This window comes from Leopardus geoffroyi, chromosome X (assembly GCF_018350155.1).
Source record: "Leopardus geoffroyi isolate Oge1 chromosome X, O.geoffroyi_Oge1_pat1.0, whole genome shotgun sequence".
In the NCBI taxonomy this organism is placed as follows: domain Eukaryota; kingdom Metazoa; phylum Chordata; class Mammalia; order Carnivora; family Felidae; genus Leopardus; species Leopardus geoffroyi.
In genome coordinates this window covers 124,656,289-124,673,597 of record NC_059343.1, presented here as the reverse complement: position 1 = coordinate 124,673,597, position 17,309 = coordinate 124,656,289, and the positions used below count along the sequence as shown (strand labels likewise).

The following is a 17,309-nucleotide window of genomic DNA, read 5'->3' as shown; positions in this document are numbered from 1 at the left end:
TCTAGTGGCCTAGAAGAGAGTCTTGTACATAACAGATACTCAATAAATATATATCAAATCTATTATAATTGTTTTTTGCTTGATCTTTCACTGTTTGTCCTACTAATCTGCCTAAGACTGTAACCCCTCATTTTAAAGGTATTCTTCCTAAGGTTATAACTCCTTCTTGCTTATTTTTTTCATTTAATCCCCCCTTTTTTACTTACCAATGATGACTCATGCTTCATAATTCTATACCTTTTTGGAAAACTTATTACTAACTCCCCCCACCCCTATCCCCACTCCTAACTCCACACAGGAGTTTAATTCAATAGTAAAAACAGTCCCCATCTGGCTTGACTATAATGAAAATTTCTCAGGTTATTGAATCTTTTCTGGAATTGTTGCTGGTCTCCAGAACTTCTGCAGTTAATTAATGAGATTCGCAAACAACGTGAATTTAATCACAGTGAATCATAGCCACTGAAAAAGGCATTTAATTTGACCTGAAATATTTGCACGAGAAAAAATACCAAATCTCAAGAATGACTTGTGATTAGCAACTCTATAAAAATAAAGAGCAATTCAAAGTTTTATAAAATTGAAGGACAACGGACCAAAAGCCCACTGGAAAAGTGAGAAAAATATAAAAACAGATAATTCATCCTGAAAAAGAATGTAAAAATGCTCCTTAAACATATGAAAAATATCCAAATACAGTACATATTAGAGAGCTGCTGATAAACAGTATACTGAGATATGATTTTTTTACCTCTCAGACAGGCAAAAATATAAAAAGTATAACAACAGAATCTATTGATGAGTCTGTGGGGAAACACACACACTCATACATTGCCGTTGAGAACGCAAGCGAGTGGAACACTTGCAGAACTTTTCAACCCAGAAATTCCAATCTATTCTTGAAGATGAACCTCCAACAGTCCAAAAATACATATGCAAAAGGATGTTCATTGCAGCATAGTTTGTAATTACAAAGTATTGGAAACAACCTAAATGTCCATACATAAGACAGTGCTTGAATAAATGATACAACATTGGCAAAATGGAGTCCTATAGAGCTGTGAAAAAAAAAAAAAAAAGGATGAAGAAGCTCTCTATGAACTGATGTGGAGTGATTTCCATGACACATTACCCAAGTGAAAAAAAAATCAGGGGTGCCTGGGTGGCTCAGTCGGTTAGGCGTCCGACTTCGGCTCAGGTCATGATCTCACAGCTTGTGAGTTGGAGCCCCGCATTGGGCTCTGTGCTAACAGCTTGGAGCCTGGAGCCTGCTTCAATTCTGTGTCTCCCTCTCTCTCTGCCCCTACCCTGCTTGTGCTCTCTGTCTCTCATAAATGAATAAATGTTAAAAAAAAAATTTAAATCAAAATGCAGGAGGGGACTTTCAGAATGGCAGTGTAAGTGTTTCCAAAAATGTGCTTCTCCATAAAAGCAAGACCACAAAAACTGTGAAAATCAACTTTTTCAGAACTCTGGAAATTAACCTAAGTCTTAAAACAATCCAAAGAGAGCTTATTCCACAAAAATGACCAAACCTTGGTAAGAACAGTGAGTTTGGTGGTGCTTTAACTTTCCCTAATTCCATTCCCCTCCCTTAGCTCCACCGTAGCTTTGAAAACCAATAGCTTCAACAACTCTAATAGTTGTGAAAAATGGAAGTCTAGCAGCCACAGGAGAGGACATAGCAGCTTTGGAGTCACCCAGAACTCTTTGTGTGGATTTTAATAGGTTGTGTCTTTCAAGGAATTGGTCCATTTCACCTAGCTATCAAATTTATAGGCATAGAAGTGTTCATAGTATCACTTTATTAACCTGTTCATGCCCACGGGATCAGTAGTGATGACTAATCTTTCATTTCCAATATTAGCAATTTGTGTCTTCTATTTCGTGGTTAGCTTGGCTAGAGGTTGATCAATTTCATTGACCTTTTCAAAGAACCAGCTTTTAGTTTTATTGATTTTATCTATCAATTTTCAATGTCATTGATTTCTACTCTCATCTTTACTGTTTCTTTTTTTTCTGTTTTTTTTTTTTTAGGCTCATATTACTTTTCTATCTCTAGTTTCCCATATCCAGAAACATGAATTTTTATGCCAATGTTCATAGAAGTATTACTCACAATAGGCAAAAGGTGAGGGGCGCCTCTGGGTGGCTCAGTCGGTTGAGGATCCCGGCTTCGCCTCACGGTTTGTGAGTCCGAGGCCCGCGTCGGGCTCTGTGCGGACAGCTCAGGGCCTGGAGCCTGCTTCAGATTCTGTGTCTCCCCCTCTCTCTGCTCCTCCACTACTCATGCTCTCTCTCTCTCTCTCTCTCTGTCAAAAATTAATAAACATTAAAGAAATTTAATTAAAAAAATAGGCAAATGAGGGGCGCCTGGGTGGCGCAGTCGGTTAAGCGTCCGACTTCAGCCAGGTCACGATCTCGCGGTCCGTGAGTTCGAGCCCCGCGTCAGGCTCTGGGCTGATGGCTCAGAGCCTGGAGCCTGTTTCCGATTCTGTGTCTCCCTCTCTCTCTTCCCCTCCCCCGTTCATGCTCTGTCTCTCTCTGTCCCAAAAATAAATAAACGTTGAATAAAAAAAAAAAATTAAAAAAAAATAGGCAAATGGTAGAAACAATCCAAATTTTCATTGACAGATAAATAAACAATATGTGGTGTATACATACAAAAGAATATTATTCAGCGTTACAAATAAACGAAGTTCTGATACATGCTACAACATGAACGCACCTTGAAAACTATGGTAAATGAAGGACATCAAACACCAAAGGCCACATATTGTATAATTCCATTTATATGAAATGTCCAGAATGGATAAATTCATAGACACACAAAAAAGTAGATTAGTGGTTGTTGTGAGGCCTCAGGGAGGTAATAGGGACTGACTACAATGGTACAGAGTTTCTTTTCAAGTGATGAAAATATTCAAGAATCTGATTATGGTGATGGTGGCACACCTATGTGAATCCACTAAAGAAATACTGCATTGAATACTTTAAAATGATAGAATTTATTGAATACTTTAAAATGATGAATTATATCTCAATAAAAAATATATATGTATATATGTACTATGTAAAACAATAAAATATGTGTCTTTTCATATACTTATTTTGGTTTTGTTAACAAAATTGCATATCACTTTATGATCTGCTTTTTCAGCATAATATGGATTGGAAGTATTCCACTTCATTAAATCTTTCTTTGAAAAAATTTTAAAAGAACTGCTAATACAACCAACAACATGGATGCCTCTCAAAAGCATAAAGTTTACCAAAATTATCCAGATACAAAGTCGTACATACAGTGTTACTCCTTTTAAAGAAATTTAAAAATGGACAAAACTGATTTGTGATAATAGAGGTTAGACTAGTGGTTAACTTTGGAGGAGGTATTGATTAAGTATGGGGCATGAACGAGCCTTTTGGGATAATAGAAGTGTTCTGTATATATATATATATATATATATATATATATATATATATCTGGAAGATAGTGATATAAAAAAGTGCATATGAGTGAAAATGCATTTAACTATCCACTTAATAACTTAATATGTGTGCATATCATTGTATGTAATCTATAGTTTAATTAAAATTTAAAAACCGCAGTGTGGCATTGGTGCAAGGCTAGACAAATAGACTGATGAAACAGACTAAATAGTCCAGAAAGAGATAGATATATAAATGATAGATAGATAACTTTTATTTTTATGTGATTAACTATTTTACAACAAAGTGTCCACTGCAGTTCATTGGACAAAGGTTGATCTTTTCACAAAATGGTAATAAAATGGAAATATGAACCATGACTATATTTAAAAAAATGAACCTGACCTATACTTCACACCAAACACAAAATATTAACTCAAGATGAAGCATAGACTTAAATGTTAAAGGCAAAACAATAATGTTTCTAAAAGAAAAGCTAGGAGAATATTCATTATATTAATCAGAAATTTCTTAAACACAAAGCATAGTCATAAAAGAAAAAACTGATTAAATTGGACTTCATAATATTAAGGTCTTTTGCTTTTGAAAATACAATTAAGAGAGAGAGAAAAGGCAAACCACAGACTGAGAGAAGCTATTCATGAAATATGTATATATATATCCAGACTATAAATATATATATATATATATATATATATATATATATATATATATCCAGACTACTACATACGTATATATATCCAGAATATATAAAGAACTTCTACTGCCAATAAGAGGACAGAAACCTCAGATTTAAAACAATCAAAATATTTGTTCAGACCTTTCTGTAAAGAAGATATCCAAATGGTCAATGATCATGTGAAAGATGGTCAACATTAATTGTTAAAGAAATACAAATTGAAAATACAATGAAATAGCACTAGACCTAGAATAGCTAAGATTAAATGGCTGAAATTACTGAATGTTGGTGAGAATGCAGAACACCTCAAGCTTACATAGTACTGATGCCAATATAAATTAGGTCAACCACTTTTGCTTAACCGACTGAGCCACCCAGGTGCTCTAGGTCAACCACTTTGGAAAAATATTTGGCACTACCTGCTAAAACTAGACACACGTATACTCATGACTCGGCAATTCCAATCCTAGGTGTATTTCCAAGAGCAATGAATCCATATGTGTACCAATAAGGCATGTACAAGCATGTTCATAGCAACTTTCTTCATAACAGCCCCAAACCAAAAAATAGCCCAAATGTCCATCTATAGTAGAATGGATTGAAAAAAAAAATTGTTATATTTAATATAATGGAATCACACACAGCAATAAAAAAGAATGTACTACTTCTACCCAAAGGAATGTATAAATATCACAGAAAAAATGACAAGTGAAAGAACACAGATACAAAGAGTACCTTCTAGGAGCACCTGGTTGACTCAGTAGAGCATGTGATTCTTGATCTTACACTTGTAAGTTCAAGCCCCACACTGGGCATGGAGCCTACTTAAAAACAAACAAACAAACAAACAAACAAAACAATACGAAACAAAAAGAGTACATTCTCTTTGCTTCCATTTAAATGAAGTTGAAGATGCAGCAAAATTAATCTAGTACCTTCTAAGTGCCAGAAATGTTTTCTGTCTTGATTTCTATAGTGGCTACACAGGTGTAAACATACATAAAGATTCATTGAGCTCTACACTGAAGATTTGTGCACTTGACTGTATGTAAAATATCTCAATATAAAATAAAATTGAGATGTACAACAATGTTTATAGAAGCATTTTTCATAGTAACCCCAAATTGGAAACAACCCAAAAGTCCATCAACAGTCTATCAACAGAATCAATAAATAAATTGTGGTATATTCATCCTGTAGAGTACTACATTAAAATGTAAAAAAAAAAAAAAAAAAAAAAAAAAAAACCCTGACACACACAAAAACATGAGTGAATCTCAAAGACATAATATTGAGCAAAAGAAGAGACACTAATATACCATTTATCAATTCTATTCCTAGATGCATATTCCAAAGAATTGAAAGCAGTAAATCAAATACTTGGAAATCAATGCTCATAGCCGCAGTATTCATGACAGCCAAAAAATGGAAACAATCCACCAATGGATGAATGGACTAACAAGATGTGATTTATCCATACCACAGAATATTATTCAGCCATAAAAAGAATGCAGTACTGACACCTGCCGCAACATGAATGAACCTCAAAGACATTATGCCCAGTGAAAGAAGCCAGTCAAAAAGGGACAAATATTGTGTGATTTCACTTACATGAGGTTCCTAGAATAGGCAAATTCGTAGAGATAGAGAATAGAATAGAGGCTACCCGGGGCTGGGCAGGGGAGAATGAAGAGTTATTATTTAATGGCTACAGAGTTTGGGAAGAAATTGCTGGAAATGAGTAGTGGTGATGGTTGCACAATGCCGTGAATGCACTTAATGCCCCTGAATTGCAAACTTAAAATTGTTAAGTGGTAAATTTTATGTTATGTATATTTTATCACAATTTGAAAAAAAGAAACTGGATATAATAGAATATATACTGTATACTTCTACTTCTATGAAGTTCTAGAACAGACAAAATTAATGCATGGAAAGAGAGATCAGGATAGTGATTGCTTTTGGATGAAGTATTGACTAGAAGAAGGTAAAAGGGAGCCTTCCAAAAGAGTATCTACACCTTGCTCAGAGTGGTAGTTACATGGATGTATACAGACATAAAAACTTGTCAAGCTGTCACTTTACAGCATATACATTATATTTCCATTTAAAAGGGGGAAAAAAGAGTAAAAGCTGGGGAAACTGTCACTTAAAAGTTGCTTGCGTTTTTTAATCCCTTGACTATGGAGACTTATGCTCACTTGGAAGCAGATTCTCTCTTTGGGGAAATTAGCAAAACTGGCCCTTCTGATCTCACTGGTGTAAAACTAGAAACCCAGAATTGTCCTGGGGAGAGCTACAAAGCACCTTAAAACTGACCACAGAGATTCAGGGTCCTGTCTTGGTCACGCATAGTGGGTGCAATAAATCAGAGATGTGTTTATGAGGCTTCTTGACTTTGGGGAGTGGAGAGGAACAGTACAAAGGAAGGAGGGGCTGAGAGAAATGTCTCTTGGCTATGTGCTTGAACTGCAGCTTGGGGCGGGGGGAGGGTTGTGAGGGAGGCAGGCAGGGGATCAGAATGGCTAAAGTGACACTTTGTGAGACTATGGGCACAAGCAGTGTTGCTTCAGGCACTTGACAGCAGAGTGTGGAACAAAGTTGGTAAAAGTATGGATATTTGTTGTCTCCCCTGCCATTTTCTCTCAGAAGCCCACATGCCTTGAGCCCCAGGAGAATAGTAGTTCAAAGCATTGGCACCCAGCACCCTTGGTCTGAACACTACTGTAATCTCACCAAAGCAAAGCTCCTTGGGTGGTGGCAGAGAGGGAGACAATGGATAATATGGCAGGGGGTACTGGCTGTAGACCAGTTTGTGAGTACATGAGGAAATATCCTTTTTGTGTGTTCCGGAATATTTGGCAGAAATTTTGCACAGGGAATCAGCCTAAAGTCCAGCAGTCATTCTGGTAGGGCTCAAACCACTGTAAATTGGGCGTGAAAAGTTAAGATTACCTCAGTTTATACTCACAGTCTGAACCTGGACAGAGCAACTACCTGTGTATATCTCTGTGTCTATGTATATGTGCATGTTTAAGTGTACATATTTTCTTAACAAAACTGATATCCTACTGTATATCATTTTGAATCCATTTTTATTTTTACAGAGCACTTTATTTTGGGCATTTCTTTGTCATTAGATATTCCCTTGGGACTGTGTTCCCGAGGTCAGGGAGCCTTGCCCAGTGGCTGGGGTCTTGCCACCTATCTTCCAGCTGGAAAGGAAAACATCTGCTTTCCTGCCTTCCACTTCTGTGCCTCCCCCCAACTGGCTCATGAGCTCTGTTACTTGGTCCCAGCAGCCTCTAACAGTTGTGACATTATTGGGGTCGCACTTCATGCCTTCCATGGGGGTAAAAAAGAGATCTGTTTTCAGAAGCCATGACAGGCAAGGTCCAGAAGTCTAAGAGTAGACAGGTCAGGTCATCCATCGTCACCACACGCCAAACCCAGGGAGCCCTTCTCTACCCCCACCCCACCCCACCCCAAGCCTGCCAGTTTGCTGAGTCAAGAAACTGAGCTTTCTATAGCAAGCTCATAGAAAGGATGGAACCTACGCCCAAGTCTTCTGATTCCCCAAGGTCAGTGCTTTTCCACCCACCTCTTAACCCTCCTCACAAGAAAGTTGGGAGGAAGAAGTGAATTTACCCACAAATCACACAGCAAAGCCACAAAAACACTTTTATTTAATTGCTACCACAAATACAGAATCAAATTAAGGCAGTATAATACATTTCCCCTTATCTTTACAAGCTTTTATACAGTAATCTTTGCTTTCTGTGTCAGTTTGAATCAATAGTAGAAATGTTTATTAAACAACTTTTTCTTGAATTCTAGAGAAAAATCATTCCCTGGGCTATCAGGTGTGCTAATACAAGACGTGTACAACTTAGTGTTGTGGATCACAGAATGTCAGCCAAAGGCTGAGAAGCTGAGGGACAAGGCAGGAGACAAAGGCTCTGGCGACCAGCTATTACCTTGAGTTCCCTTCTGGATGAAAAAGAAAAATGTAAAAACATTATGCAAATACATCAGGCAGTCTAAAAAAAATCTGAGGTAAAGAGTAGTTGTCAATTAGAATATTAAATACATGACTGTAATTGGTCCTAGCAACCATAAATTTGGATTTCAGAAGAAGTAACTAGTTTATGAATGGATTTGTTTCTCTGGAACTAAATGAAAGAAAATTCTGGAAGGTTTAAAAAGGTTAAGTGACTGCAAACAAGGTGACTATAAAAATCAGCACCAATGTTTGAGTTTTCATAAAATAGAAATAATTTGGTTTGGCCACATCTTTCCTTTTGCCATTTGAACTCATAGGCATAAAATTTTATTTTATTAAGAGCTTATCAAATTGTGTTCTTCAGATATGGGTCATACCTTGTTGCTGAAACTCAGAAAAGAAACTGTTTCAAGTACTTGCACTTTATTGAAACTGCCTTTCTGACTGCCATTTTAAAAAGTACAATATAGAGTTACACACTTAAAAACATAAAGCTTTGTGGTCACGTTTACTTACAGAAGCACTCCTCCCCCCCCCCCCCCCACTGGCGGGGGAATGAGAGAATAAAGCAGGAACTGAGAGGAGGAAATGAAGAGAGGGGAGAAAAGGGGATACGAGGGTGAGAAAAAAATCAACTCTAAAATTTTAAGGATCACTGTTGGCTCAAGGTCAACTATAGAATGAAAAGGAGGCTCAAAAGAACAGATGTGAAACTTGGGGGAGATTTTGTGTCTAAAATAGCAAGCGCACACATGCGCGCACGCGCACACACACACACACTTTTTCAAAGTATGTTCTGTAAAGAAGGAGTATGCCTACAAGGTGGATGTAGCTTACACCACGTCTGTGAGTGCATGTCTATGTGTGTCTGTGTGTAGGTGCAGTAAGTTATCTCACTTTGAATTACATATTCTAAACAAACTTGAAAGTGGACTGCTTCCTGGCCACCCTTAAGAGCATTATTCACACAGCCATTTCATCAGAATCAGCTTCAACATCAATGATCACAATCTTATGATAATCACTGGTGGTAGTGGTGATCACAGTGGGGTCAGGACCGTGGGAGGCAGTGGCAAGTTCCAGTGGGCTGGCAGCAGGCTCAGGGGACCCACTGTCAGGGCTGTAGACAGGCTCAAGGAGATCAGTGACATCACACTCAAAGTGGCCGGCGGCAGTGGTCTCAGGGTGACAGGACACAGTGAGCTCAGGGTGGCTGGCAGCGGCAGGCCCCGGGTGGCCAGCAATTGCTGGCTCAGGGTGGCTGGTGGCAGCAGGCTCAGGATTATCAGCAACAGTGGGCTCAGGGTGGGTGGTGGCAGGCTTGATGTAGCCAGTCGTGGTTTTAGGGTAGTTGGTGGCAGCGCTGAAGGCAGACTTGGAGTGGCTGCCAGCAGGAATGTGGTGGCCAGTGACAGGCTTAGGGTGATTGGAGGCAGGCTTGAAATGGACAGAGTCAGCCTTGAAATGGACAGAGGCAGGTTTGAAATGGACAGAGTCAGCCTTGAAATGGACAGAGGCAGGCTTAGGATATACAGTGGAAGACTTGGGGTGACCAGACGCAGATTTGGAGTGGCCAGAAGCAGGCTTGGAGTGGCTAAAGACAGACTTGTGGCCAGAGGCAGATTTGCGGTAGGCAGAGGCAGCCCGGGAGTGGCCAGAAGCTGGTTTGGGGTGGCCAGAGGCAGGCTCAGGTTGGCCAGCTGCAGCATCACCAGGTAGTGGAACATTCCGGACATTCATTGGCATTTCCTCCACAGCAGGACAGGCATGGGCACGATCTTGTTCATGGGCTTGGTCACGGGCTTGGTCACGAGCCCGGGCACGGGCACGGGCCAGGGCCCGGGCCTCCCGAGTCTCACGAACATCAGTGATGAGGCCAGAGAGGAACAGGATAGGGTGCCGCATAGCATGGAAAATGGTCCAGTATTCTCTTCGGAAATTCTCATTGAGGAGCCCGTAGATCACAGCGTTGAGGCAGCTATTGAAGTAGGCTATGAAGTAGGCTGCAAGATAAAGCCAGTTGGGGATCTTGCCTGCCATTTCCTTTGGACTGACAGCCACCAAGACAGTGAGCACATTGATAGGACACCAGCACACTGCAAAGAGGAGGAAGATCACAAACATGGTTAGAAAATTGCGAACCTCAGCAAGCTGGTTATCGGGATTCTGCCCAGCCGGGTCACGGGCTGCTAGCACTTTGGTCCAGATCCTCATGTAGCAGAAACCCACTATGAGCAGAGGGAGGACAAAGTGGATGCAGACGATGGTCACAGCAAAGACAGGGTTGTTGAGATAGTTGAAGATGCAGGTGTAAGTGCGAGGATCATACTCGATGGTGCCAATGTACATGTTGGGCAGGACTGCCAGGACGGTCATGACCCAGGTGATGACAAGGTAAATGCAGGTATTGCGCACGCTGAAGATCCGCTCGTATTGGAGGCTGTGGCAGATGTAGCAGTAACGATTGATGGCAATTGCCATGATGTTGAAGATAGAGCCGACCACACTCAGCCCTGTGATGAATCCAACCATCTGACACTGGAACTGGCTCAGATCCCAGCCCCCAATGGCCATGGCATGCAGCATCAGAGGATAGGGGTAGATGGCCACCAGCATATCGGCCACGGAGAGGCTAACGACGAAGATGTTGCCTGAAAAACATATGAGGGGGAAGGAAGAGGGGGAAAAGCAGGGGAAAATAAATGGTTAAGTATGGAAGCGTATAAGTTTAAACTGGAGGGAAAGGCCGGCTGAAGAGGTGACAATTTAGAATTCTAGAATTCTTTTTAAAAAACACTCCTGTGTTTTTGTGTTTATTTGCAAGCATGCCCCAGATTATTGTGATGTACAACCGAGTTTGGGAGACCTGTCCTTTGAGCGCCTTTTTCCTTTCAAACAATATCATCTCTGCTTCAGGGAGAAAAAAAAAAAAAAAAAACGAACTTATGTCAGAAAGCAGTAAGCACAGAAGCCCTTTGTGGAACCTTTCATACACACGGACATGCTGCCACCTTTTTAGACAAAAACAGAATGCAAACTTTTTCCTTAAATGGGGATAGGGAGGGAAGGGAGAAGGGCGTAGAGGCCAGGTAGAAGCTGTGGGTAGGAAGTAGGCTGGAGGTGTGGGGGGAAGGGAAGAGGCTGGAGGAGTGTCAGGAAGCCTCACCACCACCCCCGCCCCCTCCCCCGCCCCGCCGAAAAAATGAGTGAGCCCTCTACTTTTTCTAGCCTAGCGTTGTTTTTAAAACGCAAACCTAAGAGAACAGTCTGAGAAACGGCATTAAAGGCGGTCGTCTCCTTAAGAAAACGAGATCAGACAATAATGACTAAGCCCGGTAAATACTTACCATTTCCAAGGTAGCCTAAGAGTGAAAACTGAGGGGAGGGAGGGAGACCCTGTAAAATTTAGTCTGAGACCAAAAACTGTGAGTAGGGAGAAAAACAATCAGGAAAATCCCGGCAAGGATTAGCCGAAGTGCCTGCTTCCTTGGGATCCAGCGCAGAGCCGCGAACCCGCTTATTCAACGCCCTGTGTAAAGAGTTCCCGCCCCTGCCCTGAATTTCACTAGAGCTTTGCAGCTAAGCAGGCAAGTGAAGAGGGGTAGTGGGCCCCCAGTCCTGTTTTGTACGGCAGCGATAGGAACGTTTTTGTAAAACCTGTCCAAAAAAAAAGGACGAAGAAGCCAACTGCAGGCGCTGAGCTGTCTCCCTCCCCCCCCCCTCCTCTCTGTCTGAAACACCTCAATGCTAATTAGCATTGGTTTGGCAAAATACTGCACTTCATCTTGGACTAGGAGAAAATGAGCACTTCTTAAAAGGGCAAAGGAACGTTTCCTTCTGCCCTCCTGCCAGCGCTTAACGCCGGCCTCAGCGCTTTCCACCCAGAGGTTCTTTCTAGGGTTTTCCCTTAAAGAAATGAATTGGGGAAAGTGGAAAAGGCAGAGGAAAAAGCCTTAAAAACAAAAACACAATAAGAACCTTTATTTGAATTATAAAAGGAAGAAAGAAAGAAAGAAAGAAAGAAAGAAAGAAAGAAAGAGAAAGGGCAGAAGAAGAAAAGTAAGAAAAAAAATGGGCTTCGCAGGTGGTCCCTGGGGGCTCTCTGGTTCCTTGGGACCGCACTACTGGGGCGAGGGTGAGGTCCAAGCGTGCAGCCTCGCGTCTCCAGCGGACCAAAGTGAAATCAGACACACGCACCAGAGCGTAAAAGAAAACTTTTAATGACTGTGTGTCCGTCAGTGCATTTTGAAACTCATCCCCTCAAAGTAATCCTCCAAAAACGGGCTGCTTCCTCTTCCTCGCGCCCCGCCCGCCGGGTCCTATGGGTATGCGACTCTCTCATCCCGCCCTCTCTCCCGGTTCAGCCGCCTGGCCCCCCACAGGCGGAGATACCGGCAGCAGAGACCCCGGGCGCCGCCCCCTCCCTCCTGGGACCCGCGCGAGGCGTCCGGGACCCTTTGCCCCTCCCCTCCCGTCCTCCGCCCTCCCCCGCCCAACCTGCAAAAGGGGGCTCACCGCTTGGCGGAGTCCGCCGCCCCCGCCCCCCGCAACGGTGGCCGCGCCCTGCAGCCTTCCGCGCCGCTCGTAGCCTAGCTCGCAGCCGGCCCCTCTCCTGGGCACCGGCTCCCGGCTCGCCGCCAAACCCCATCCCAGCTCCCGGCGCTTCGCAGTCTCCCTGCGCCTCTGGCCACCCCCTCCGAGCTCTCCCGCGGCCCTCCCGCCATCCTCGCCCTGTTCTCCCTTCTACGCCCCCCACCCGAGATGCCCAGCTCCGGGACCTCTCCGCCAGCCCTCCCTGAGACCCCCCAGCACCTCGCTTACGGACTTCGCGATCTCCGCTGCCTCTGCCGTCGCTGTCACCGCCAGCTGCGCCCAGACCTCCGCTCTGCTCTCTCCGCCCTGCGCCCTGGGACGGGCGGACGGAGCTCGGCCCCGGCGGACTCAGACCACCCTGCTCCACACTCAGACGCGAGGGTCTGCGCTCCGCTGCCCGGGAGCCGCCTGGGTGCCGCCCTGGAGCCCCAGAGCCGCGGCAGCTGGGGCTCGGCCGGCCCAGGGCGCCGCCGCTGCGCTGCGCTCCTGTAAGCGCCGCCACAGCCGCCGCGGCCGCCGCAAACTTAACTTTCCCGGAGCGGGTCGCAACCTTGCGGCTCTCTCCGCAGCAATTCGGCCCGCGCTGTCTCCGCGCCACCACCTCGGTGGCCTCTGGCTCGGCGTGCTGTCCCCAGACGGTGGCCGCACTGTCTGCTGGGGTGCCGGCTCCCCCTGCATCACGTCTCCGACGGGGCAGGGCTGAGCGGTCTGCCGCGCACCGCGGGACCCGGGCTTTGCACTTGGACGCCAAAAGCTTATTTCCCCGAGCTCCCTCAGCCTTCAGAAGGTCTCAATTTATGGGGCCCCGGCAGAACATCACCACCCAGTTTCTCAGGGAATTTGAGGGTAGGGACGTTCAATGTGAGGGCACTGTCCGAACGGTCCCTATTTTAGGCGCCCGAACCAATGACCTAGGGTTTGCAAGTAGCTGCACGCTAGGTAGGAAGAAGTAAGGGTGGCTTACCAGAATTTCGAAGCTTCTTATTCTTCGTCACAGCTAAGATGACCATGGAGTTGCCGATCAGGTCTACGACGATGGTGATAACCATTGCGCAGAACATAAAGATGATTAGAGCCGGTGGGTAGTCTGGCTGTGGCAGCTTACAGCCGATGCAGCCGTACGGGGTGGGGACTGCCAGGGTAGGCCCCATATTGCTGCCGGAGACAGTTTGGCTCTCCCAGCCAGTCAGGACAGCGAACACCCGCTCTGTCACCAGGAGCTTCCAGAAAGCTGCCTCCCCTCCGAGGATCAGAGAGCGAATGACAGCAACCCGCCCCTGTCCGATGAGCTTTTAAAGCCTCAAGAGGTGGCTAGCCCCACCCCAAATCCCTCCCCCCGACCAATCAGAGCTCCTCAAACACCCCCGCTTTGATTTCCAACTCATCTTGGACAAATCCACAACGAGGTGTCGTCTTGCTTCCGACTGCCTTGTTTGTGCTTCCCCTCTAGCCGCCCCCACCATCCCCTAGGTACTTTGCCTCGTGACAAGCTCAGAATCCACCTCCCTGCTCCCCAGCCACTGCGCTTCCGTTTCTAGCAAGTTCTTCTTCCTTCCCTTGCAACGCAAACACTTAGCAAAGCGATGTAAAATGCAGAGCAGGGGCACGGGGGTCTCTCTTGGGGTTCCGTTCCAACCCAAGCCAGTCTGTAGCCTCCAGCAGAGTGTGAGAGAGCGCCAGTGGCCCTTGAACCCTAGATATATCTCCTTGAAAGGTTCATCCCACCTCAGAATGCTTTTGCCCGTTCAGAGCCTTTTGCACCTCATGGGGAGCAGGGGGCAGCTGCCCAGAGCTTCCACTCCCAGTCTGGGTACCCAGTGTCTAGGGAACTTATCTCTGCTAGAGGCTAGTTGGCTCCCTTAATGGCAGCAAGCGACTGAACAGTCGATCAGGGACTTACGCTCTCCTTAAGGAGATGTCCCCTGCGCCGGGCTCTGGGAGCAGGGAGTGGGGCAAGCGAGAGCAGGGGCTGGTCCCCTTCCCCGCTGCTAGGCACCGTGACTACGGAGCTCACAGGCTCCTTTGGGAAAAAGTAAAGCGGCGAAACAGTTCCGGCTCTTGTCCCCTCTTGAGGTGCTCCGCACGCTCTACCGGGTGGCGCCGGGCTCTTGGGCAGGCTCGGGGAACTGCGCTACAGCGGCGGGACGGTCGCGGAGGTGCCGGGCATCACAGCCAAGAAGACGGCGGCAGACCTGCACCTCCGCCCCAGGCATATAACTTCGGTCGGTGCTTCTCCCTTGCCACCCTTTGCCAGGGGTCCCGTTTCGATCTCATTCAGTCGGACTGCCCCCATCCCTGTAAATCTCTGCCCGGAGGCGTCACGGTTCCCTGTGGAGCGCCCAGGCACGCGAAGTGCGCGGGCCATGGGAAATCCGAACTGTTGGGGCTAAAACTAGAAGGGCGCGATTCTCTACTCTCTCCCTCCACAACCTCAGTCACAGGAATGGATTTCTGCCCGCTAGTCAGACTCGTGGCTCTTGCTGAGAAGCTTCGCGGTAAGTATCAGTGAACATTTTGAAACTTGTCCCAGACTAGCTTTCTTGCTGCACTGGGGGAGAGGGGGTTGCACTGTCTGGGAGCGCCACCATCTGGACACCGCAGCCCTCCTACCCTGCCGGGAGAGGGTCCGACAGAAGGGGCGGATTCCGAGAGGGACCGCGACGTTCAGGGACCCTTAACGGAAAGGCAGACATGGCTGAACACAAGATTGCACGCACTTTCTCTAGCGGAAAATCCCAAAGTAGGAATGTGGGAAGATGAATCCCTCCCTACCCCCTGCTCTTGCTACCGGGAAGGGAATCCGCACTAAAGACGATCTCCCGCTTTGCGCCTTTTCACATTCATTATCTCACTGCTCCTGGCTGGCGGGCTGGCTGGAACCCGGGAGGCACACTCTCCGGGCTGGACGAGGCCAGGATTTATCCATAAACGCAGCCTGAGAACCGGCTCTGCTCTCCTCCTCCTCAGAAGGTGAGCCCTGGAAAGAGGCGGGTGGCCAAAAGTCCATCCACGCGGTGGACTAGTTGTTCCACATCAGGCTGCTCACGCTGGTTCCCCGAGGGTTTGGATCTTTTTACTTGTGGCAGGGAGCCGTTTTTAATTCCAATAAACAAAACAAAAAAAAATTGAAGGAAAAGGGAAACACGGATTCTAGTGACTGAAGATACTGGCATCTCCCCTGCACCGCCTCCACCATCAACAATCCTGTAAAGACAGTTGGCAAACTGTTCTTTCAGACATTGTTATATTCTGTACTTCTCAGAGGAGGTGGCCCCAGAGCTGGTGGAAACCCGGGGCACTGGGAAGTCTCAGGGGCTGTGTCCCGGGCTTGCCTGGGACTGAGGAGTGAGCAGGAGAGAGATTGAGCTGATCCCTGGCCCCCTGCCCCTGTTTGGACGCTGCTTGACCATGACCTCTTGGGACTTGGATTTTTCAGTACTGGACAAGTGAGAGAGGCAACTATTTTCATAATGGGAGGGGTTCTGCATCTTGTTAAATTAAATTTGTTAATTTTTTGAATTACCTTAATAAGGAATCTGAACATTTCCCAGTCCAAAAAAAAAATAATATATATATATATATATATATATATATATATATATATATTGAATCTGCTATGTGGATACATATGAGGAAGAAAACCAGTCAGAATTTGCAAGGGTAAGACAAGACTCATGTACAGTAACCTCAATTGCTTCGGAATAGTTAAGGGGGCAGGTCTTTCTTGGGTAGAGTGCAGTGTGTATGGTTTATTTAAGCTTCCAAAGGATTTTTAATTATCTTTCTAAAAAGCCTTCTAGGAAGCCCTAATAACTGGGAGTGGAGAAAAACAATTTATTTGGGATTTGAAACCTATGAGGTGTAGAATCAAAATAGAGGACACCTAGGACATTTCCTGGGGAGTCCCAGGAAAACCTTGGAAACCCATACAGAGATTGGGAAGGAGCATAAAATAATGAATAGTGGACAGGGAATTGTGTAGACAGCTTCCAATCCTGGAGCCCAGCCAGGTCCCAGCATGGCCCTTTCGCCTAGATCACTTATTATGAGATAAGGCACAGTGCCTGTCTCCCAGAGGACTCTCAGCACTGAAAACTCACCACATCCCAGGTAGAAGTGATGCCGAGGGGCATTCTGTGTAAAAGGTAGATATTAAAAGACTTTTTCCCTCTTCTTGTTGATACAGAAAACTTTCTTCCATCTCAGTCTCCACATTTCTCATGTTCTGAAAGATCGGTGCCAGCAGGGCGGGGGGGTGGGGTGAGCAGTGGCAGTCAGGGTCTCAGCCAACAACTTGGCTCTCTTTTCAAAGTTGAAAGAGAGTAAGCAGTTTCTGCTGGCAAATGGGCAAAATTTCTGTGCATACGAGGATAATACCTTGCCTGTGATTAAGGCATTGTCATTTTAAGTAAGCATTTTATAGGTTTCAAAATCCTGTCAGGGATATATTTTCGCATAACAATGCCACTTAACAGATGGGAAACAGGCTCAGAGAGGTGACAGGACTTGCCCAAGGTCATGCCAAGGCTAGTGGAGGAGCCCAATATCCTTTCAGCCCAGGGATTTTCTCCCACAGCCCAGCTT

At 45.3% G+C, this 17,309-nt stretch overlaps 1 protein-coding gene across 1 annotated transcript; it reads right to left on the bottom strand.

Moving 5' to 3' along the window:
• Positions 1 to 8,687: 8,687 nt before the first annotated feature.
• GPR50 (G protein-coupled receptor 50) lies at positions 8,688 to 13,968 on the bottom strand. The gene is made up of 2 exons (XM_045471425.1): positions 13,690 to 13,968; positions 8,688 to 10,783 (listed from the first exon to the last, which is right to left on the bottom strand). The coding sequence occupies exons 1-2, from the start codon at positions 13,874 to 13,876 to the stop codon at positions 9,096 to 9,098; spliced, it is 1,875 nt and encodes a 624-aa protein (XP_045327381.1). The 5' UTR covers positions 13,877 to 13,968; the 3' UTR covers positions 8,688 to 9,095.
• Between the last annotated feature and the right edge of the window lie 3,341 nt (positions 13,969 to 17,309).

Coding starts and splice junctions, on each gene's coding strand:
- GPR50 (XM_045471425.1), bottom strand. CDS start 13,876: ATGGGGCCTACCCTGGCAGTCCCCACCCCGTACGGCTGCATCGGCTGT. Junction 10,784..13,689: donor TAAGAAGCTTCGAAATTCTG/GTAAGCCACCCT, acceptor TATGTTTTTCAG/GCAACATCTTCGTCGTTAGC.